This window comes from Tasmannia lanceolata, unplaced genomic scaffold, assembly GCF_043159265.1.
Source record: "Tasmannia lanceolata isolate RefF3 unplaced genomic scaffold, GAP_Taslan_0.1 ptg000011l, whole genome shotgun sequence".
Taxonomy (NCBI): Eukaryota; Viridiplantae; Streptophyta; class Magnoliopsida; order Canellales; family Winteraceae; genus Tasmannia; species Tasmannia lanceolata.
The window spans coordinates 23,257,675-23,282,224 of record NW_027518688.1 but is presented as its reverse complement, the minus strand read 5'-3'; the positions used below and the strand labels follow the sequence as shown (position 1 = coordinate 23,282,224).

Genomic DNA, 24,550 nt, shown 5'->3' with positions numbered 1-24,550 from the left:
ACCCAAAATGAGACTTGACAGATCAGATGGCTAGAATCGTCTGATCAAAGTAGGCACAATGACAGTGGGTTAGATTTGTGCTTGTCAATCAGATCAATGGATCGTCGAATTACTTCCTGGTGGCACATGTGAGGCCCAAAATTTGGGCACTAGTGATTGAGAATGCAGACCCATCATTTGCTAAAACCTACTGTAGAGATAACATAAAGTGAGACTTGAAAGGTTGATCCCAACTCTCTTATCAATAATGCGGTTAAGATAAAAAGAAGCAATGGTCCACATTCAAGTTCTCCAGTAGGAGGCTTAGAAATTTTCATATCATTTAATTTCGCACCCATGTAGGATAATTCGCACCCGTCTCATCGAGTGTATGTGACAGACTTTTACGATTTTGAGGGGTGTGAATTATCCTACAGGGGGTGCGAATTTATCATTACCCATCATTTAATACTTTTCTTCTAACTGGTTGAAGCCTTAGATGGATTATCCATATCATGCCCTAGTCATGTGTGGGTTGGCCCATCTGATACCAAAACATTCATGGAAAATGATATTTCCACCCCTTTACCTGCATTTCCCCTCCCCCTTTCTGTTCTGTATTGTCCTAAAAATGGCTGCATTTTCACTCTCTTCTTTGTTTGTATTTTTCTTAATTTTCAGGAAAAGACAAACAGAAAAGGGTGGAATGCTGAGAAAAAGGGGGTGGGAATCTAATCTTTAGTCTTTACAACCATATTAAAAGGGGAGCCATTGAGAATAAAAAACCTACTAGTCCATTTCCATTATTGAGATGGAAGAAACCCTAAGAAATCCCAGTTCCCTTGCAGCTCCTTTGATCTTCTTCTTCGTTTTTGCTCTGCAGCTCTTTTCCACATTCGTAGAACGTCTTAAAAAGGTTTGCTTTTGAATTACTTCTCGTTTCCATGCTACGAGGCAAATATCCTCTTTTCAAATTCAATAAACAGTATTTTTAGCAGAATTTTTTAAATTTATACAGTTGATTTGGGTATTTTTCTTTTCCTTAGTAATAATTTGGTGCAATTGAACGGATTCATTCTGCCATTCTTTTATGTTTTCTAGGCTTTGATTTTGGTTGTCGACAAGAAGTCTTACATTGATTTAATGGGCAGTGATAAATCGACCCTAATATATCTTAAATCAACCCCCATATAGGGAAGTGCTTAGAGAGAGATAGAGAAAGAGGAGAGAGAGAGAGAGATAGATATGGGGTCGATTTTAGATATTACGGGGTCGATTTATCACTGCCTTAATTTAATTTGTAAAGTGGAATATCAAACTTCTATTCCTCCTGTATTTTTATTACAATTCTTGTGTGAAAATTTATGCAAATGGGTATAATACCAACTCTTGATTCAGATTTGTAGAACTGTCTATGTTGTGGTTGTATTGTCTGTATTGGATGGACTTGCGTTTGGTTAGATTACATTTACATGCATGCTTTTGAACTCATTTAATGATTTTGGGCCTTTCCCTTGCATGTTGTTACTGCCATTCCAGGTGAAACAACATTTGAAGTTTTGAACGAACACTCGGTGATGGATATAATACTGAATGTCAATTCTGATTCGGAGTATTGAATATGAAATGCAGTTGGACTGTCTGACCTAGATGAACATGGGTTTGGTTCGATCACATGATACTCAGTTAGATGATTGTGGTTCCTTTCCCTTCCATTGGATTCCTGTAAGGCTCCGTTTCTTCGATGTAAAATGGGCGTAAAACAAATTTTATGCTTATTTTCAATTTTAATTGGGCATAAAATTTGTTTTAAACCCATTTTATGACGAAAGAAACGAAGCCAAAATTTCAACCAAGCAAACATTTGAAGTTCTAAACCCACATTTGATGTCCGAGTAGAGTTCCTCAAGAGTTTTCTTCTTTCTTTTCTTTTTACCGTTGTTTTTTTTTTGTTTAATTTCTCGTCATAATGTAGGTAATTATCCATTGATATTTTGTAATCATTATTTGTAACTATGTTTAAGAGGGCAAGCCTTGGCGCAACGGTAAGGTTGCTCCATTGTGACCTGGTGGTCATGGGTTCGAGTCACGGAAACAACCACATTTTGCAAAGCAAGGGTAAGGCTGCGTACATCTAGCCCTCCCCAGACCCTGGCCCAAAGGTTGGCATCTCTCTCTTTCTCTCTAAATATGACCATTGGTTTAAGTGGAAGTGTTCCAATTAATTGTATTTGTTATCTCTCTTCTTTATTTTTTTGAAGAGGATAAGAATACTTTATTAAAATAAAAACCAAGTTACAATTCGCCCAGAGGTTGCCCTACATAAAGAGAATCCCTACAAACAGTGAGTTTAGCCAACTTTGTCCACAAGCTCGTTACCGTTTCTAGCAATGCAAAAGGAGTGAGGCATAACTCATCAGATATCCAAAATATCGTTAACATATGATGCCAATCTCTTTGGCCCGATGTTTTCTACTAACTGCCCATGAAACAAACACAGTTAATATATGGATTTGGCTCAACTCAACTCAAATCAACTAAGCCTTTGTCCCAAGTTGGGGTCGGCTTAATATATGGATTTGGCTAGAAGTCCATATTGTTTGAACTCGGTTAGAAAGTCCAGTTAGGAGTCATTGTGACTAGTGAGGAGTCTATTTGGTCTGGAGTGTGGACCACTGGTAGAGATCCATATTTTTTTTTGTTAACATTGGAAGCCGGGGAATAGAGAGATTGAATGTTAGGAGATTTGTGGCATTCTTTACAGAATATTTCTTCTTTTGATCAATTGGTTTAACACTATTTTTTAGATCAATATTTTTTAGCTTTTTTTAAAATTTAATCTTCTAGTTTGCTCACAAACTTGAGGTAAGTTGCTCTATGTTATTATTTTTATTTCAAGAGCTACCTCATGACTATTGATTTAGATGCCATCCAAGTTTGCATCATAATTTGGTATCAGAGCCAATATGCCTCCTAAAACGGCTTCTGATCTTGAATCTGGTGAAGATGCAAAAGAAAACAACAATCTTGAATTGAATGAAAAATAGTCGATGGGAAGCTAGAATGAAAATTCAAGTTTGAAAATTATCAGTGGGATTAGAAGGTGAAAAATATCTGGATTGGGTGACTACGGTGAAATAGATATTTGACTACAAAGTGGTACCAACTCTTAAAGGAGTTTCTTTGATTTCCTTGAGGTTTAGAGGTCGCACCACGATCCATGAAGATTCTAAGAGTTTCTTTGGGGTCGTTCTGATTGCTGGTTACATTATGAATCTTCTTTTCCCAATGTTATTGGGAAAAGAAGAATTATAATACCAAGTCAAGCCCATGACATTTTGACAGCCTTTGGTTGTTGGAATTAGTTTCATGGTTACATGAAACACTGTAGTATGGATATGGGACATTCAATCCAAAGCACCAGATTCTAACAAAAAGCTGGTAAATCAGAATAGGTAGTTGAAGTCTGAAATGCTTGCATTTAGGTATGTATGAGTAGAATATGAACATTTATGTCTGTATGTAGTTATCTCTCTCTCTCTCTCTCTCTCTCTCTCTCTCTCTATCATTCGCTCCCCTCCACTCTCCACATGAGATCTGTATCTCCTAGTGTATGCCATTTCCGTTCCAACATTTTGAAACAGAAACATGTAATCAAGAGGAGTATTGAAGTAAGTTTGGTGAGTTTGGGGAACATTCACCATTAACTTTGACTATGAAATGGCAGGCACTATAGCTAGTAAGACCAGTGTTTTGAAACTCAAACTTAGAGGAGAACTTGACCATGGTTAAAGGGAGTCAAATCGGGCGAGTCAATGATGGCACAAGCAATTTTTCATTGAATTGGGTGAGTCGATGGAGTGTTGATTGACTTATTATATATGTGAGACAACAGAACCCGAGTCAATGGAGTGTTGATTGACTTAGTATATATGTGAGGCAGCAGTTATTGTTAGCTTATAAATAGAAAATACTGATATGATTCTGACCGCATGTTCTTGCATACTAATTTTATAATGTTTCCAAATCTTAGTTAGATCTAATTTCATTTTAAGTCTTTAGAAAATATGTTGTTTTAGATAATATTTTGCATTTTATATGTATCTTCTATCTAGGTTGTTTCTCCCGCATTAAAATCTTAACTAGATTCTTTGGGAAGTAAGGTATCTTACATTTTTTTTTCTTTTTTTTTGGCTGCTCCAACTCTCACTCACTCATTTATGCTTTTAGCTACTAAGCGTGCTTTGTTTATTTTACCATAAAAGATCTTTACTTTATAATTTGATTGATTCTATTATGATTGTGGAAATATGCCCATGTTGATAATTTCATATGCTCTTGTTCCTATATGTTCAGAGAGGGTCAAGGAACACTGTGCAAACTCAATTGCGACAAGAAATAAAGAAAATTTTGAAAGAGGCGAGCTCATTTTCTACGTGCGTAATTCGAATACTTCAGTTGTACGCCTTTTTTTTTTGTTTTTTTGAAATGCACTGTACTAAATTCCAAGATGCTATGGCTTTTCATTGAACAATATGCAATTCTTTTCTTAATCTTTTTTTGTCTCTGTTGCTTCTTGTACTGATCATCTGGGTCCTTCTATGAATATAAGTGGCTACCATTAAAAAAAAATGCATTTCATAGCTTTTAGATACGGTTAATTCTAGGACAAAAATGGCATGGATTTGTGGCGGGGGGGGGGGGGGGTGGGCGGGCGGCGGAGGGGGGTGCAAAGGGACCTTGCTACGGGCAGAGGCTGAGGCACATGGCAATCTGCGTGTTCATCTAGTGTTGATATCCGTACGGGACTGTGGTTTAGAGGGAGGAGGAAGTGGGAATGGGGGAAGCAGGGGAGCAAAGGGGTTTCTTGACGATTGTAATTATCAACTTCTTTGTTATGTGGTGCATTTTATATCTTGCATAAGCTAGTCAGCCTTGGAGAAGTAATTTTTTTTTTTTGGGTTATACAATAGAGTGTCAATGTAGGGGTGGACTGGGTATGGGTATCTAAATGGAACTTTAAAAATGGTGACTATGTTTCCTTTCGCTCCTTAGGATCCCCGAGTGTTCCTATTTCACCATTTTGAACGTGATAGGATGATTTGGTCTTTTGATTTCCAAAGTCAGTTTAGGATTAAGTCTTCTTTCTCTCCACTTACATCATAGACGGCTTTGTTTTTTGCTTTCGTATGTTTGGGTTGCACTGTTACCTCCTATAGAGGCAAGTGGGCGAAGAACTTAAACATATGTGAAATGCTCAAGAAGAATAATCTCCTTTTGGTTAGTAGGTATGTTATGTGTTGAGTTGCTGATACAGTGCGGACCATCTTTTCTTTTTAGAAAAATATAGAATTAACTATTAAGAGATAAAAAAAAGTTACAACTTACAAAGGGGGTAGAGATTACCCCACATATAGAGATCCACTATGCACCCCCATTTTGCTAACACATCATCCAAGTCATTTGCACGGCGGTGGGAATGTCGAAAATCCAAGAAATGATGACACTAATGAATGAAAAGGTTTCATTAATGAAATTTGTTAACAGCCACAGACTCAAAGAAGAGCCAATGACCCACGCAATAGCATTAGATGAGTTGCCCTCCTCTAATAACATATGTCCATCGAAATGAAGCAAATACAGCCTTGACTCTGCTAGGATAACACAAACCTCAGCCTCATTTGAATCACACCTCCCAATCCGATCAGAGAAAACAATTAATACCTCAGTGAATGGTCCCTAAATGCCCCATCCTGGTTGGGCTCGTGTTGCCCAATGACGTACTGTCGAAATTAAGATTTATAGTGTTGTTGATTGGTAGGACTTACTTTGGACTGCTCTTATTCTTGTGCTACTTATCCATGATGATTAGAAGCCAGTTACAGACTGGCTCAAATGTACGCTCTAAATTTCTTTTGCCCACTCGCCCAAAGGATGGGCAACTACTTCGAATTCAGCACCATCCCACTGATATTCTTCTCTTTATCATAAAAAATTCTAGGACTTCTGTCCATCCAAGGGCTCCAAATCACTGTGAAGGACATCATTCTCCATAAAATTGTACCTTTCTCACCAAGATGTTTGCAATTACAGCCCTCCAACAGAGTGAAGAGGGATTAGGGAAACATCCACAAATGCCAGCTAAACCACCAGAAAATGTGGCTTCAAACAACTCTAGTCACTGTACAATGGATGAAAAGGTGATGACAACTCTCCTCGTCAGCTTTGTAAAGAATCTCACCAAGAAGCATTGCCTGCACTTGAGAAGGTCAAAAGCGTTGATCTTGCCATGAGCAAATTGTCCAACCGAAGGTTCGAACTTTGGAGGGAAAGCTACCAACTCTAGACCAGTTACAAGGCTTACCCTAACCAAACAATAGAAAAAGAATGGACCGTAAAAATACCTTTAGGATTCGGTGCCCAGATTCTATAATCATCAATAAATTAAGCAATAGACACACTATCAAGGTGCCCTAGAAGATCAGTCAAGGCTTCGATCTCCTTGTCCTTAAGATGGTGACGGCACTTTGATGTAGGACCGGGGAAGGGAAATAGAAGAAAGGGGATAAAAGATAAAAGAGAAGAAAAGAGAAGAGATTATAAAAGAAAGAGAAGAATAGAAGGAGAATAGGGGAAGAAGAAGAGAGAAGAAGATTAAGTAGAGAAGAAGAGATGAAATTAGGGAGAAGTAGAAGAAGAATAGGAGAAGAGGAGAAGAGAGGGAAGAATAGAAAAAGTGAAGTAGAAGAAGAGAGGGAAGAATAGAAGAAGAGAAGTAGAAGAATAGAGGAGGAAAAAATTAAAGACTAAACTTCCTAATTCTAAATAACATGGAAAATAAATGCCTAGAAATCCTAATGGGCAAATATGCCACTTATTGGCCTACGATATGCATCACATTTTCCCTCCCAAACAACAAAACAATGTACCCACCCGCCCAACACACACACACACACACACAATATTCAAAGCAATCGGAAACTCTATAACTCCCTTCTCACAGACAACCCTATAGAGGCTCAGAAACTAAACGCATAACGGACTTTGTCCCAATCCTATAGTGTGATCCGTATTTCATTCATTGTAAAATGGTGATGCTTCTATACGTCTTGTATGTTCATTTGTCTGCGAATGAGCTCTTTTTTTTTTTTTTTGGGTGTGTTGTTGTGGGGGGGGGGAAGGGAGACCTTTTTGGTGACAAAGCTGATATTCTTCGGCGAGTGACTTCGTATGATGTGTTTTGGAAGATATTGAAGTAAAAGAATACGTAGTAGGATCTTTGATGACACTTTTAAACCCCCTTGAAATTAACTTTGGACATTTAAGCTTCCCATCAAACAGGCAACTATTAGAAAAAAAAAATTGGCGGTCACGGGTGGTGATATATTTTGATTTTGGAAATTATTAGCAAGGAGCTATCACTGTTGGGAAGGAATTGTGGCTTGGTGGATCATTTTTTTTTTGAATAATTGGCTTGGTGGAATGATTCGTTGGAAAATGGCTTGGTGGATCATTCTCCAACGATTTTGGTTAAAGTTAATTTCCACATAAACATACTCTAGGGGGCCGTTTCCTGGTGTTGCGGGCACATTTAAGAATGATTTGGGGGAGCTCTTAACATATTTCATGGCCCTATAGGTGTTGTGGACTCAACTGAGCTGGATGCAAGATCTCTTCTAACCGAGCTTCAAATTTTCAAGGTGGATCTATTGAGCCTTGTATGGATGGAGCTTAATTCAACTGATTTCATTGCATGCAACTGGTGCCCGGAAAATGCCATATCAGACGTACTTTATCTATACAAAGAATTAAACCCCTCTTATACTCACATTCAAGATGTGCCCATAATATGACAGACAGCGTAGCAAATGGGTGGGTGGATTAGAGCTCCATGTCAGGCAAGGGACGCCTTTTTTGTAACATTCTTATTTAATCTTGTTGTACTTTTTTTTTTGAAAAAAAAATTGCACCTTCTCTTTGTTATTGCTAAAGGAGAAAAGGAACTCTTTATGTGATTTTTTGCACATTTGATGCTAGCATTTTGAAATGTAACAACCTGTTGGACTTTATTTGTGGTTACAGGCCATCCACATTTGCGCAAGCTGCAAAACTTAAGAGAATGGCGACATCTAAGGAGAAGGAACTTGCAAAAAGTATGTCTCACATTATTGCTATAACTTAACTAGTTTAAGGAATTCTGCAGGCATGAACCTAGGTTTTAATGAAGTATCAGAAATTTATATTTGGTTTGAATTTTTTACAAGATATGTCTGGTTCTTTTGATATATCAAACTAATGTATGTACTCGATCACCGCTCGTGATTAATACTTTGAAATGTTGGAGGGTCCTGTTCATTTTAACAGAAGTGCTATAGCTACCACGAATATAGCTGATGGGGTAAATATCCCTATGGTGAAATTACAACCATTTTAAAGTTTTTTAGTATCTTGGGAAATGATATGTTGTGCTAAGAGAGACGGTGGTGTTCGTCTTAGAAACTTGGGAGTCATTAAATTTTGACTGTAAGGGAAGTGGCAGTGGGGCCCCAAATATTGAGAGCCAAATATAAAAAATGAATATTTGCCTCGAGATTGGTAAATACAGGTTAATATGTAAGTTAATCTCTGGTGATGCTTTTAATGAATCTATGACACTTCAAAATGAGTTTGAGGATATCGTTGTTCCTACCGTAGCTGAAAAGACAAAGTACAAGCAGTATTGGATCTTGAATCTAGTGATCAATTTTCTATGAAATACTCATACTATTAATAATTTATACCGAATAACACTATCCATTGTCCTTACCTTTGTTCTGAAAATCACAATTCTCATCCAGGGCCTTGATCTTCATAGAACTTGTTCTGAAAATTAAGATTTGACAGGTGATCACCGAGTCAAAAGGAAACTTCGTCTATGGTTCTTGTCAGTTTTGTGGTAGGTTATGAGAAACATCTTTACAGGTTTCAGTACATTGTCCATAGGCTGGACAGGTGTGGTCTTTCTTTTCTTATCTAATATAGAAATTATTCTTACCATTTTTATTGGTTTGGAAAAAGTAATCTAATAACCAACTATACTATTTTCTGCAATAAAATGGAAATTTTTTGATGTACCCTGGAAAACAAGAAGCAAAAGGACTGACAATTCCATAAGAAATAAATTAAAAAATCTGGAAATAATTAGAAAAACTTAAATATAGAGCGAATTCAAAGGAAAGCACACAAAAGAATAGAAACCAACAACATATAGATATTATAATAAAAATAAAATGCAACAACATAAATGCAATGCGGACTGATAAGATAGCCATGCCCTAATCATTAAAAAACGAATAGGAAAAACAGCTTTGCCATAGGGAAAGCAAGATATTATAATAAAAATAAAATGCAACAACATAAATGCAATGCGGACTGATAAGATAGTCATGTCATAATCATTCAAAAACGAATAGGAAAAACAGCTTTGCCATAGGGAAAGCAATTTCTCACTTTATCATGAGAGGCCATATCTTACTTGCAGAAACAAGAACTAGACATATTTGGGATTTAAACAGTTAAATCAAATATCTAATGTGAATCCACGACAACTAGGAGCAAGAGAGAGAAAGAATAGATAATCAAGATCAAGAACAAGAAAGATCAAGATCAAAATCAATAGAGAGGTGAAATTTTCAAAAAAAAAAATAAATCAATAGAGAGGTGATAGCTGACTCTCTCTTCACTTAAAATTTGCATAATACATCTGTGGGGCCTATTTAAAACACTTATAACTCAAGGAACTTAAGTGGATTTGATGGGAAAAGGCCACTACCCACTATGACTAAGAAATTTAAACAACACTCTAAAAACTAAATATAACCCTTTTAACATCAATAATGGGCCCCATATTCTTAACTCCTTGATTCTCCATGGCATCTTTGTTGGCCCCCATCAATATCTCTTTCTAGGGTTTCTTTATACATTAGGGCATGTTTGGCTACCCTGAATTTTTTTTCATGATAAACTAGTGTTTCCAGCTGGTGAGAGAGGGGTTGGGTCGGTGAACTGGCTATAAGTCAGGAAAAAAAATCAGGAAACTAGTGTCTCAAGTGCTGTCTCAAGTGATGAGAAGTGGCTAAAAATCAGGAAACAAAAAACGCTACTCAAAATAAGATTGACTTTTTCTTGATTTTTAGCCACTTCCCACCCTCATCTCAATCGTACCCTCTCAAATCTCTCTCCTTCTCACACTATTTTATCATGAAAAATAAAATTTCTGGCAGCCCGACATGGCCTAAACCAGTTTTGCAGACACTTTCTAAACCATTTTTGTAGAGACACTTTCCTTGTTCTTTTCGTCTTTGTAATGCAGTACTTTATATTGTTGTTTAAACTTTAAACCTTCCATTATTCTTGTTGCCTAATGTTCGGATATGGATCTTTTCTATCTCAAATGCAATAAAGTCACTTATTTGAAAATTTTATACTCCAGTTCAGGAGTTGGAGAACAAGGAGAATAAAGGTTCATATGACAGAGTTTTGACAGCCCTGGGTATTGTAAAGGTAGCCTTGGATGCACCTAAGTTTTTTCCATGTTCCCTTCGGTTGAGTTTCTAAACAACTGCATCACTGGTTGGACTTAAGTAGGTACTGGCATATCTTGGGCTGAGCTGGTGGTTTTGGGGTGTTCCCGTTGCAACCGTTTCTCAGCAACTTTTGCAACCGTTTGGTAACATATACTTGGCGAATCTTCTTTTTTATGTAGTGTCGGGACTTGCCAGTTGACTAATGCATTGTGCATTGTGTTTGATTTCAGTAGTCTTGATTGTTCTTACACGTGAACCTTTTTCACCTTAATTTTTTCTATCTAAACATATATTATGATTTCGAAATTAGAATTCATCACTTATCCATTTCCCTTGCAAGCCTAGATTTAACCTGCATAATTTCTTTCAATCTAATCTTATTATCAGTTGTCCTTTTATTAGCCAATATTTATTGCAGAAAAGTTCTTTTTTATCACCCTTCTGCAGGGAAAATGTTGTCATGGCGAGCTGGAGGATCTCTTTCCGGCTTTGTTTTGGTAAAAACATAAAATATTCATTTATCAACTAAGATTTGCATTGATCGTGTAATTTTCTTATGTGGTCATTAATCAATCTCTTATTACATTGCAGGTTGGGATAATACCTTGGTTAATAGTGACAACGCGAGTGAGCAAGTTTATTTCTCAAAAGCTCCCTATGTAGGTGCATTCCATCTTACTTGAGGAGCATAGAGATCTGTGAGATGTATCAATATCAGTTGTTGGCAACCGACTCTTAACAATCACTTATCTGCCCACAAAAGGACAAGTCAGTATTCTTATCGTGCACTTTGTTTTCTGGGTGTTCTTTTTAAGCCTTGAAAATGGTCACACGGAATGGTTTTCTTTAGGAAATGCCCATGATAGGCTTGTAAATACGTTGTTGAATTTTGCTTGTCCAGATAAAGTGGAGTATTTTAGTTAATATCTCTAGAGAAATAGACCCTTTTTATGTTACCCATCTCAAAATCAGTAAAATATGCAATTTTTACTGGGATATGATAAATGCGCCCCTTTCCATCACTTGGGACACCCAGCAGCAGTGTATCAATGACTGCAGAGGGGCTGATGTACATCACGTCTGAAGTATTCAACGGATTTGATTGCCAGGTACACTGCAGTTGGGTGTCCCATGTGATGAAAAGGGGCGCATTTATCATTTCCATTTTTACTGGTCTAGAACTATAATTTATGGGCAATATTTTAGGAGCTGGCTTTTGATCGAACTGGAAGAGGTCCCAATTCAGTTCACATCTGTTCAACCATGATCCGAACCGGCTTGAACTGGGATGTCATTTAAATTCAAAATTCGAAAACAAAAGAAAATTCAAAAAATAATAGAAAGGAACAGGTAAACTAAGGGAGGGAGGTGCGAGTGAGATGGTTGGAAAGGTACTCTTATTTGAGACTTTTAGTTCTATTCTCTATGTTTTATTACATAAATAAGCTTTGAATACATTTACAATTTCAATCAGGGCCTGTTTGGATACCTCATGCATTTGTATTTCGATTTGGATTTGAGTTTTGGATACAAAACACATCAATCATCTTCATGATCATGTTTTGAGAGAGAAAGAGAGAGAGGGAGGGGGGAGGGGATGTCTCGCTGCTGCCGGAGCAACGTCGAGGAGCGGCGATGGTGAAGGAAGTTGCCACAAATATTGATTTAATGTCTTGCAGAACAGATTTTAAAATCGGAATTTTTTGCACTGTTGTAGCTGATTGGGAAATCTAAGGATCTGATCCAGTTCAAAATATCAACTAAATCCAAATCTAAATCTTGTTGGTATCCAAACGTTGCCTTAATTAAAATTTCAAGTTTCTTAGTAGGTATACTTTAAATTAAAAGCTTCCCTGTTAGATTTTCAAGGCTGGGAGAAGAGAATTGATAACATACAGATTGCATTTCCGTTTTCAAACCTCAACTCTTTGGGAATATTTCTTTGGACAGATAAGTGAACTTAGGCCACGTTTGGATACCTACAAGATTTATATTGGATTTCTCACATTTGCAGTTGAGATTTGGAACTGGATCTGATAATTAGATTTGCAAATCAGCTACAACATTGAAAAAAAAATCCGATTTTCATATATTTTCTGCAAGACATTATTTGGAAATCAATATTTGTGGCAATTACCTTCACCCTCGCTGCTCCTCGACCTTGCTCACAGCAACAGCCAGACGTCCCTCCCTCCCTCCCTCTCTCTTTTTCTCTCGTACAACATGAGCATGAGGATGATTGATATATTTTGTATCCAAAGCTCAAATCCAAATCCAAATACAAAAACATGAGGTATCCAAACGTGGCCTTACTGTATTTTAGAAAACTGTCCAGTTCGAATGCTTCAACCACCAAAACAGGCAGTTTGTTCAGTTTTCTTAATTGGAGGAGGTTTGATCAAAGTGGACTGAAAACGTGGCTGATTTTGGCTCAAATTAGGTCTGTCCATATATGGTCCAGTTTTAAAGCATTAATTTATGGAAAATGATATGGAGACCTAGAGTAGGACCTAAAATGGGACCTGCAATGAGAATGTGCCATGTTTTAAAGAAGAATTTACTTTTAGATGATTTCCCTAAACTTGCTACGTTAGGTTGCTTGGAATTGCTTGGAGAGTAGTGGAATAGGAAGTCAAAGGGAGGAGACAAGCATTTTTATTTTCCTAAAATTACCTCGGAAAATTGTGTAGTAGTGTTTGGTTGCGCGGCAAATACTCGGAGAGTAGGAGAAAAAGTAGGGGGGTGTCATTACCAATATAGGGGGAGAGGAGAGAGAGGGAAGAGAGAGATAGAGAGAGTATCATTCCCTAGAAAATTCAACCATAATTCTTTGCTTTTGGAAGAAGCGGACAAGAAAGAGAGAAGCAATGATTACATGAGAGAAATCCAAGGGAATCAATGGGAGTCCAATGCATTTTTTCAACCCAAACGTGGAATGACATGCCAAATCCAAACCAAATTCTGACGGCTGCCAAACTTTTGTGCAACCAAACGAAGCAAACTATTCGGCTGCAGTTCTTGGAATGATATCGATATCTAATCAGAAAAGTGCTTAATAAAGTTAAAATGTGCTATTATCCAAGAAAAGAACCAGGGGTCTCATTTCCCAATATTCTTTGAGTCCACAAAAAGAAACTATGTAGCGATTTATTCGGTGCAAATTAGACTTTGTGATGTTAATTGAAACTGTTTTTATTGGAAGTGTGCATATACTTCCTGGAGAAAAACATTATCAGGCAAATCTAAAAGTGGGGACTATTTATCCGATGATCCAAACACTTCACTCGCTGAGCCCGGCTATGGCTGGGATATAACCTGCAATTTTACATGCAAAAGTGATCTTAACCCTTTAATTGTGCCTTTACATGGATTGTTAATGTAGTTTTCCAGGGAAATACATGCTCACTTACCATACAACAGCTCTAGAAAAAAAAAACTAGAAAGACCCATCTTACAGTATAATTGATTTTGCAGATGAGACCAACAACTTCAGAAACTCACTAGAAAGACCCATCTAACTGTATCATTTGTTTTGCAGTTAAGACCAACAACTTTAGAAACTCAACCAGAAAAATCTGTAGCATTTGTTTTTGCTGGATGTAGCATAGTTTTATTTGACATTGTGTTTCTTTGTTGAATATGAACTCTGAAAGGAAAACAGAGACTGCTCAATTTGTTGGAAGAAAAAAGATCATCTTTTGTCCTCTTTGACCGGAAGAGCATCTCCTTATCACACTTTTTTTATTGGATGTTGTCAGGTTTTTGGTAATTCTAAGAGCTTTTAATAGTTGATTAGCCTAATTACAAGGTGTATAGATGAGGACGAGAGTGCCGTTACTAAAAAGATGAAGTGCGGTTTATCTATTAAGGAATTGGAATTGGCATCCTATTCCAATTCACAATGAATGGAATAAAAAAAAATTCATTCTGACGAGGGTGGAATCAGAATGCAACTTCCTGTGTGGGAAACAAATTCTGGCATTTTTTCCATGTCCATTGCACTCCGGTACTAAAGAGAAAGGGTCATGATATGTTTGTCTCTTTTTCCTCATTGGTACTTAAAAGGAATAACATGCACCCATAATCTTAACCATTTGATCATTATCTTGCAAATTGAAACTTAAAATAGAAAAAAAACCCTTTTGATTAAATCATTCATGTTTAGGCCAAAATCTAAGGGAAAATGTTATGTCTTAATACAAATTAAATCGTTGCATCTCTCTCTCTCTCTCTCTCTCTCTCTCTCTCTCTCTCTCTCTCTCTCTCTCTCTCTCTCTCTCTCTCTCTCTCGCGCGCGCGCGCACACACACACACACATTAGGATTCAGTGAATTCTCAGTAGAAAGTTATCCTAACCCTCGGATCAGGGATGGCTAAGATTGCCTGATTGCCCATGACCTTTAGGCTAATTATATCCACTTGGGTGATATAATGTTTTGATTGGACCATCATCATGTAGTAGTACCTGCCATGGATTGCAAATTAAGGGGAACTGGGGAAGTGATAAATGCGCCCCTAGTTTTTCTTGCACTTTAATTTGTTTTATTAAAAGAGTAGTGTCTTTTCTTTTATTTACCGAGGAATGATATTAGCACTTTTTTGGGAAATGTTATAAGCACTACTGAATTTTGATGAGGGCACTCCTCACTTTATTAGAAGTACGGTATGGCCCACATCATTTAATGATCCAAATCGTCCATTAGATTGGCCACAGCCTAAATAGGTTGTGGCTCAAATTCATTTCCATAGGTTGATCCTAACCCTCCGATCTGAATGTTAGAGGGTTGATCCTAACCCTCTATAGATCGGAGGGTTAGGATCAACCTATGGAAATGATTTTTGGGGCACAACCTATTTAGGATGGAAATAATTTTTGGGGCACAACCTATTTAGGCTGTGGCCCACCTAATGGACGGTTTGGATAATCTTATGGTGCGGGCTATACCGTACTTTTTATAAAGTGAGGAGTGCCCTCATCAAAATACAGTAGTGCTGATAGAGTAATATAAAGAACGTAGTGCCACTATTAAAACGAGGGAATGCGGATATTATTTCCAAAACTAAAAATTATAAAACAAAGGCGTTTAGGGTTTTCATTGGAAGGCTCCTCTCCATCGTACATTCAAGCACCATGTACGGATACAGAGGGTAAGAAATCTGATTTTTTTTTCCTGTGAAAATCTTTTTCCTTGTTTGATTCCAGTTCCCATCTGCTATCCTCTGACTCTCTAGGTTGTTCTCTTTTCTATTATGAATTGCATCAATTTGGTATTAAAGCTAGATTTGATTCACATAAGTGTAGGTCCTATACTCCTATGTAGCTCATCTAGCACACACAAAGTGTTCGATTAAATTCCTATTAGACTCTAGATTAGTCAATCTTGACTGTTAGGGCATCTTGTAGTTGAAATTAAAGTAGCCTTGAATCGCGTTAACAAACATCTTGGGCTTAAGGCTCCCAAAGATGCTGTGACTACTAGGAACACCCTTCCAATGTTTTACATGTCAGTTTCGGTCGGCATAGAAGGGCAAACGTTTTGGTTTCGGTTGGAAATGCGGTGGAAATCCTATAAAATCATAGAAACATATGTAAATGATAAAACTTTAAGATAAAACTTCAGGAAATGCTGTAATAAGAACAAATATGTACTTAAAAACCATTCATTCAGAATTATTTAACAACAACGCACATCTAGTGACATGCGTTGTTGTGCATGTTTGATAATTCTGAACATACCACATTTCAAATGTAATTCATACACACACCTTATACATAATGCATACACTACATTTCACATGAAATTCATACAAATATAATTATGTAATGCATTGATATAGCATACCACAAATATGCATACGGTTTTGGTTTCTGTATGGATTTCGATTTTGGTAATGCATTTCAATGGCGATGGAAATGGAAAATTTTCAATAGTTTTGTATTAGTTTCAATGGAAATTTAAAACCATGTACACGCCCAGTCTACCTACCTGTGCAAGGCAAGGCGAGGCGGTGGCGAGTCGTTTTGACCCCACTCTTCCTCCTAAGAGCAACTTTTTAAATCTCGGTTTTGGTTTCAGTCATCACCGAAACCGAAACGTTTCGGTTTCAGTCATCACCGAAACCGAAACGATTCGGTTTCGGTACGAAATTTTGGACGAATCTTGTAAAAATTTCACCGAAATTTCTGAAACATTTCACCAAAATTTCGGAAATTTCGGGTGAAATTTTGTACTTCACCGAACGTTTCGGCCGAAATTTAAAACCATGCCTAAGAGTTGTGCCAAAAGCATGGTTGTAAATTTCAGCTGAAACTGAAATTTCTGATTCGGATTTCGGTTGGGATCGAAATCTGAAAATTTCGGATTTTGGCCGAAGTTTGGTCATTTTGACCGAAATGACCAAAATTTGAAACAAAATAATCAAAATTGGTTATGTAGGAACTGAAACCAAAACCGAAATTTAAATCCATGGCCACAAGACCACCTCTAGGTGAGATGATCATGAGCCATGCACGTTTAAGACCTAAACCAAACAGTGCTACCTGCAAATGTTTCAAGTGTAGTGAATCGAGTCACATATTTTCCGATTGTCCTTTTAGGACATTCGGAAAGCGGCCCAGACTACCACGGGGGCAGCAGTAGGGAATCTTGGACAATGGGCGAAAGCCCGATCAAGAAATATCTCGTGGGTGAAGAAGGGCAATGGCGCTTGTAAAGCTCTTTCGTCGAGTTCGCGATCATGACAGGATTCGAGGAAGAAGCCCTTGGCTAACTCCGTGCTAGCCGCCGTAAGACCGGGGTGTGTGTGGGTCGGGGGGGGGGGCAAGTGTTCTTCCGTACCTAAATCCACCAAGGGTATTACAGCCCTTGACTAAGCACATTCTTATTTAAAAGTGTTTACTAAGGGGTTTTTGGTACTCTCTGTCCCCTATGGCTTCTAGGGTTTCCCCTTTTAAAAAAAGTTTCAAACAACTTTATCTTTCTCTGCTGCGTAGAATTTGGGGAAGGTTTTTGGGTTTGTTCATCAAGAGTTTTGATCGTTGTTCCGTTTATCTCCTAATTTTTTTTTATTAATATGAAAATAATTGAGTTGGGGTTTGATTGTTTTGGGTTTCTTTGGAATTCCTTTTTTCACTTCGTTATGAGCATCTCTCGTCTTCCTTTTTCTTCTTTCGGTGACTTTGGAATTTTTTGGATGAATTTTTTGGATGTGGAATTTTGTCGGGTTCTATCATTCTATATTTTCTTCTTTGTTTTTTTTTCCTAGTTTGGATTTCTTGGCTTCTCTTGGATTTTGTTTACTGAACTTTTCTCTACTTTTGTTGTATCTTTCTTCGTGGGGTCTGGGTTTTCTGCAAAGTTTGTGCATATGATGGTTTACACTTGATCTCTGAACTTAAGGTAAGTATCTGTTGACAAGTTCCTTGCTGATGCCATACTTTGTGTTTATATCAAATTTAAAGATGAACATATTTTGGTTTGTAAGTCGACATATTAGTACCGCACGACTTACAAACCAAAATATGTGAACCTAATCCTAAAACAATTAGATCAAATACAGAAAGAAGTTTACCTTTTTAAAAAATACTACTTTTAAAAAAATACAGAAAGAAATCTAGTTGAAATTGAAAACTCTTTAGATTTTCAATGCTTCAACAATCAAGCCATCATTCTTTCCATATTGGTTCGAACCATTTTTTATTAGCTTCACGTATTCTTCATTCATCAGATTCTATAACAGGATCATTCCTCGTCGTATACTACTAACCAAGTTGTCATGAAAATTAAAAAGTTTTTAGACATAGATATTAGGGGCATCTCGAAAACGTCCGGGTCGAAATATGGCTTTCAAATTAAGTTCCGAATTAGTGGACACTGCCATCAACATCGGGCCATATCTTATGTCCACTACTCCACTTCTAATCACTACGTACTTTTTGACATTATAGGAGACTGTCAATCTTAAGTGGTCCCAAGACTATACAGTGCCTCTCACTACTTAAGAGGCTCCACCCCTAAATCCACCAAGGGTATTACAGTCCTTGACCAAGGTCATTTCTTATTTAAAAAGTGTTGACAAAGGGGATTCTGGTACTCTTGCTTTGTGCTCTATGGCCTCTATGCTTTCCCCTTGGAAAAAAAGTTTCACACAACTTTCTCTTTCTCAGTTGGGTAGAATTTGTGGAAGTTTGGGTTTGTTTTTAAGAGTTTTGATCATTGATTCATTTATCTCATATTATCTTATTAATAGGAAAAAAATTAAGTTGGGGTTTGATTGTGTTGGGTTTTCTGGATTTCTTTTTCCAATTCCTTTTGGTTATTTCTCGTCTTTTTCTTTTTTCAGTGAGTTTGGAAATTGTTTTTTTGGATGTGGAATTTTGTTGGGTTCTATCATTCTATATTTTCTTCTTCCTTTTTTTCCTAGTTGAGATTTTCTTGGCTTCCTTTGGATTTTGTTTCCCTTTATTTCTTTTCTTCTTCGTGAGTTTTCTTTTGGATTTTGTTTCCCTTTCTTTCTTCTTCATCAATAGTTTTTTGGATTTTGTTTCCCTTACTCTCTTTTATCTGTTTATGTTGTATTTTTCTAATATTTAAAAAAAAAAAATGTTGTATTTTTCTACATGGGTTCTGGGTTTTCTGTAAAGTCTGCATATGATGGCTTACACTTGATCTCTGAACTTATTATGGTAAGTATCTGTTGACAAGTTCCTTGCTGATGCCATACTTTGTATTTTTATCAAATTTAAAGAATGATCCTGTGGATCCTTACTGTACGAGTGGTACCCACCTTGTTCTGTATGACCTTCTTGGTGTGGTGGGTCCTGCATAGATTGGCCATGACCTAAACTCTATCTTATCTCTCCATGGTAACCATGTACTTCTGGCCAATGAATGTGGGCTATTGCATCTATTTTATTTTTAAAATCCATTTATTTCTGAAGGCATAATTAGGCCGTCCAATCAGCTTGATTTTATTGAGCAATAAGAAGTCAAAAGTGGGGCCTACATTGTTGACACTTCCATACTGAGCAAGGTAGGGCGTCTTCATGATTGAGTGAATATATGAAAGGAGGCGAAAGATTGACGCAGACAAGCATTGGATTTGCCCGGAACATACCTCGGAGAATAGTGGTAAGTAGTGCTTGGCTGTCAACCTTGCAGAGTAGTGGTAGGGGGTGTCATTACCAAAATTCCACATTGTTGTCAATTTTGGCTTGGATATCATAGGGAGGGGAGACATGCAATTATTAGCCAGGAGACTCCCAGAGACATCCTGAGAGTCTTCTGGGATGTCAATGCTATATTGGTCACCAAACAATGGTTTTTGCTGATGTGGCACCTATATGCCTAGCAAATCCCCTAAGCCATCCCGACCTTTGTGCAACCAAACACGCCCTTATGAAAATCGAGTTGGATGGTTCAGGCCCCTCGGTCCATGGTTTTAAATTTCGACCGAAACCGAAATTTTCCGAAATTTCATTTTTTGCCATTTACCAAATTTGGGACCAAAATTTCGATTAAATGCCATTATTTATTAAAAAAAAGTGTTAGCCGAAATTTCGGAAATTTAGTCTAGAATTTCGAACCAAATTACCAAAATTTCGGATTTCGCTGAAATTTCGGTTTTCGGTGGGGTTCGAAACGGTTACCGAAACCGAAATTTTAAACCATGCCTTGGTCATGCAAATTTCTAAGTGATTGTACTAGGGGCTTTTAAATGAAGATTTCTAAGTGAACATGTCAATCTTCATTTAATCTTTAGTATTAAATGTTTGATACTTGGAGCAATGTTTCAAAACATAGATATAGGCTAAAACAATGCCAAAGCAAAGCCTAGTAAATTTGGTTTGGTGGGGCCAAGTACTCAGTACATGTCGATAAGTCGGGGAGAGTTGAAGGAGTTTTTATTGACTTGGTAGGGCAAAAAGTGGACTCGGACAAGAACTCAGCGAAGGTAAAAGGGAGTCGACTCAGGCAAGTTGACGATTGATGCGGGGAGTTTTGAAACAGTGAATTGAAGTCGGTTCAGGTCAGGTTGAGCTTTTGCTAAAAATTGGACTCTCCCTGTTACAAGGTAAAAACTCAACCTCATGAACTTGAATGCCCAAAACTAGCAAGTTGCAAACCTTGTAGAGTATTCTCATAGGTTGCCCCCAGATGTACAGCCCGAATTGCAATTCTAATGCAAGACTGACAAAAAAGTTCATGCATTCCAAATACAATATTGCTCTCTTGGTTGAGTTCAAACTTTCATGGATTGGTAAGGTTTATTATATTACTCATCGGACCTTTGTCAATTGACTTTGACAATCCTTCCACCACTATGTTCTCAAAATTTTGTTTACTTGTCTGCTTATTGAAGTGCCTAACAATATATGTGATACGGATACTTTTCTCTAAACTGAGTTCACAATCAACTGTAACTGACCAACCTATTGCACAACAGTAGCCATTTCTTGAACATGTTATGTTTTTTTTCTTCTTTAAATTGTGTTTGGCTTATAGTTGCGATTGACTATCATGTTAATCACTTGCTTTTAGTTGCAAATCTGTGGTGTTTTTAGCTGGTTAACTTACTTTTTTCCCTTGGGTTTATCTCTTACTTTCTTGGGAGGATTTCTCAAGCATAAGAAAGGATTGAAAGTAAGTAGGATAAAAAACTAGGTCAGGAAATGGTGGGTTTGGGTCTCTTTATTAACAGGGTTGAGTGTGGGGGGTTTTATTTTTTCCTGGGTTTAATAAATTGAAGGGCAATGTTGGGGGGGGAGGGGGGGAGAGGGCGTGGTTCAGAAGGGTACGAGGTCGGCTCAAAGAGACAGCGAATGATAGAATCAAATTCGTATTTCGCAGTGGGTGGTGGCAGCAGTTTCCAGCCTTACAACTACGGTGGATTACCTTCCTTTCATGTGGTCCGTCTAAGATGGGCATCCGTTCAACTGTAGAAAAGCTGTCATGGTATTATTATTTTTGTTTCGTTTTTGTTCATTTCTAGAAAAGCTGGTAGTTTACTAGATTTGGATTTTGTAGTTTTGACATCTTCTGATATATTGCTCAATGGGGAACTGTTATCCTCATTCATTCAGAAAAACTGGGGATGTGGGCTCACGTACATGATGTTGGTTGTCAGAAAGAAATGGAAACAATGATCTTTTATCATATTTTCTGTAGTGTTCACTTTCTTAATTAGAGACCAATTAGAGACCAATGCTGGGGCCCGGGGAAGAAAAAGGGATGAATCTGTCACTTTCCTTTTTTTGATTGCAATTTTGAGGTTCTAAATGGTGTGGAGGTGGGTCTGAATGGTAGAGCATTAGGGCTTATGATGGATTCATGGTGGGTCTGAATGGTGTGGAGGTGCCCCATCTTCAGTTTGCGGATGACACTGCTGTTCTGCTCTCTTCATATTTTGAAGATTCTGAACCTTAAGGCAATTTTGAGATGTTATGAATTGGTCACATGGCACAGATCAAATTTCATTAAGTATTGTATCTTTGCCATAACACGGAGGAGCCTATGGCGATTGGCTTGGCTAGTGTTATGGGCTGCCCCCTAGATAAATTTCCGACTACCTACCTCGGCGTTCCTTTTGGGGTGGGGAAACCAAAGTTGTCGTGGGACCCTATTCATGGAAAAGGAACCTAGTATCGAGGGGTGTAGTCACTCTTATCAAGGCAATGTTAGCTAATATTCCCATCTATTATCTCTCTCTATTCAAGTGCCCTATCAGTGTTAGTCAATTTAGGAGAGATTTATGTGGGGAGGGTCAAACAAGAGGCCTTTAGTCGTTGGGAGGATGTGTGCAAACCTATAAAAGGGGGTGGCTTGGGGAATCAGAAGAATCAAGAAAATGAATTTGGCCCTGATGGGAAAGTGGCTTTGGAGATTTGGGGAGGAGCGGTTCCAGCTTTGGGCCCAAGTGACTGAAGGTAAATATGGGGTGGATCCTGGATACTGGAGTGGGGCTCTTCTGATCATCTTAGAAAATATGGAAAGACTGTATGGAGGGACATTTTGTGTATGAAGCACAGGTTTAAACAAGAAACCAGATTAGAGTATACCCAGGGGATAGAATAAGCTTTTGGCAGGCAAAATGGTGCTCGCCTTCTCCATTAAAAAATCTCTTTCCTTCACTGTATTTAGTTGCAGCCCATAAGTTATGGTTATAGATAGTTTTGAGAGAAGTGGTGACAGGGTGATCTGGAAGGCTACTTTTAGAAGGATTTTTTATTTGTTTTTGATAGAGAAATCCCTCTGACGATGAGACTGTTGGAGGTCCTAGAAGCTTGCTTTATCCGTTTGTCTGGAGAACATTAAAGGGTATGGATATGGGAGTCTTTGTGAGTTTTTTCGGTCAAATCTTTTTACTACCATTTGGTTCCTTGGTCTGTATCCCCCCTTGAAGCTATAGTGTGGGAAATTCATGCCTCTCCTAGAGTTTGCACTTTTAGTTGGGTGGCTACTCGAGATCGGATTCAAACAGTTAACTTTCTTAAAAAGTGAGATTTTTTATTGTTGATCATTGCGCTTTGTGCCTACTTGTAGGGGAATCGGTGGATCACATATTTATACACTGTTCACTAGCAAGGGAGGCGTGGAGTGGCATCCTATCCAGGTTTGGCATATCCTGGGTTTTCCCCTTAAAGCCCTATTTAAAATAGGGTTCTTGCTTTCCCGGTTTTCCTACCCCTATCCCATACTCTCCTCACTCACCACGCTCACTTACCACCCCTCCGAAATCTCTTTTTCCAGTCTTTTTGCCCCTCTATTACTCTAGGCAAACAAATATTCCGTGAATTTTTTTCGTGAAATAAGTTGTTATTATATTGGTTAACTTTGTACAAGTTTATCTTTAAACTAATTATTTACGTAAAATGGGTATAAAAATATTTTTGCCCATTTTCTCCCTAAAATGGGATTTTATTCTCGTTTAAAATCCTAAGTTTTTTATCTTTTAATTTATCTCTAGCTACATTCTCTGTATATAAGCTCGTATTTCCTTGTTTTACACTTTTACCCTCTAAATCTTACAGCAGTCTATAACCAAAATACCTTTCAAGGTAGTAGCATGGAAGAAAGATAAAACTTGATAAACATCTGGTTTTATCCAGAAAACATGTAGGTGAAAAAGACATGGTGAGTGCGTGGTTGTCCACTATTTTTCGGAAAGAACAGTGGGCCCACTTCACAAGATGATCCAAACCGTTCAATTGTTGGGCTACAACTTAAATAGGCTGTACCCCATAGGATGACCCTAACCCTTCCATCCGTAGGGGACTCCGTACTACAGAAACCTCTTTAGATCGGAGGGTTACAGTCATCCTATGATGGAGGGGGAGAGACAAATGTGTACTTCAGTAGACCAACATTTTCTCTGGCTAGTAGTTTTTTTTAACATTAAGGATCTTTCTTTTCAAAGCATCGTCTTCTCCATGGAATAAAAGAATGCATGCATCCAAGTAAGCACTTATGTGTGTTCATCCTGATGGTGCCCAAAATTCATCTGCTCATACTAGCTTGGTAGAACTTGTGATCCTGTGCTCACAAACAATGCGTTAGTGGGCCTGGAGTTGTGGCTCCGGGCGGCCACTTCGACACTCAAGTTAGGGATGGGCAACACGGACAAAATGGACGAAGGGAAAGCTTGGGAACCGGGACAAATTTACCAGCAAGATGGGGTGAATGAATTCGATTCTCGTTGGAGTGTGTGGACGTCCTTTTATAGGGGGGAGACCCATGATGTCCATGACGCCAATCATGCCCTTGATTCTCCCATGTGTTGCGGATTGGGCGGTGATTACAGTCGTGGGGGCGTTATCCCTGAAATATCCTGGCAGAGTTAGAGGGGTGATGGTCTTGGCGGGACTCTTTGATCTCTCTATCTGATGTGGGAGGTGGATTTCTTGTAACGGTCAATCGGATTTCTCGCTTACTTGCAGGGTTTCCGTGGTTGTGTCTTATTCCGTGGAAGGCCGGTACCGACTGTTCTAGATGTGTGTCCGTTGCGTA

At 38.0% G+C, this 24,550-nt stretch overlaps 1 protein-coding gene and 2 non-coding genes across 9 annotated transcripts; all 3 read left to right on the top strand.

Moving 5' to 3' along the window:
• The first annotated feature begins 594 nt into the window (after window positions 1-594).
• LOC143886692 (protein GET1-like) lies at window positions 595-23,329 on the top strand. 7 transcript variants are annotated; one of them, XM_077390762.1, is made up of 9 exons: window positions 595-895; window positions 1,519-2,141; window positions 4,336-4,415; window positions 7,618-7,851; window positions 8,062-8,132; window positions 10,451-10,521; window positions 10,606-10,687; window positions 10,992-11,041; window positions 11,136-11,468. In XM_077390762.1, the coding sequence occupies exons 4-9, from the start codon at window positions 7,733-7,735 to the stop codon at window positions 11,205-11,207; spliced, it is 465 nt and encodes a 154-aa protein (XP_077246877.1). In that variant the 5' UTR covers window positions 595-895; window positions 1,519-2,141; window positions 4,336-4,415; window positions 7,618-7,732; the 3' UTR covers window positions 11,208-11,468. The 7 variants fall into 7 exon arrangements, 4 of the variants coding, with proteins under 4 accessions (XP_077246877.1, XP_077246875.1, XP_077246874.1 ...); XR_013253901.1 differs by lacking the exons at window positions 1,519-2,141; window positions 7,618-7,851 and adding an exon at window positions 23,087-23,329 and having other exon boundaries at window positions 606-895; window positions 11,136-11,312; XR_013253903.1 differs by lacking the exons at window positions 1,519-2,141; window positions 7,618-7,851 and adding an exon at window positions 14,083-14,293 and having other exon boundaries at window positions 606-895; window positions 11,136-11,312.
• LOC143886978 (small nucleolar RNA snoR101) lies at window positions 17,918-17,978 on the top strand. The gene has a single exon (XR_013253965.1). It is a non-coding gene; the product is annotated as a small nucleolar RNA snoR101 (small nucleolar RNA).
• LOC143886980 (small nucleolar RNA snoR101) lies at window positions 19,201-19,264 on the top strand. Its single transcript, XR_013253967.1, has one exon. It is a non-coding gene; the product is annotated as a small nucleolar RNA snoR101 (small nucleolar RNA).
• Window positions 23,330-24,550: the final 1,221 nt, after the last annotated feature.

What these genes read in the sequence shown, in the direction of transcription:
- LOC143886692 (XM_077390759.1), top strand. Translation starts at nt 791, where the DNA reads ATGGAAGAAACCCTAAGAAATCCCAGTTCCCTTGCAGCTCCTTTGATC. An exon ending in CAGCCCTGGGTATTGTAAAG is followed by an intron (nt 10,522 to 10,605) that starts GTAGCCTTGGAT and finishes GGACTTAAGTAG; the next exon opens with GTACTGGCATATCTTGGGCT. An exon ending in CTCTTTCCGGCTTTGTTTTG is followed by an intron (nt 11,042 to 11,135) that starts GTAAAAACATAA and finishes ATTACATTGCAG; the next exon opens with GTTGGGATAATACCTTGGTT.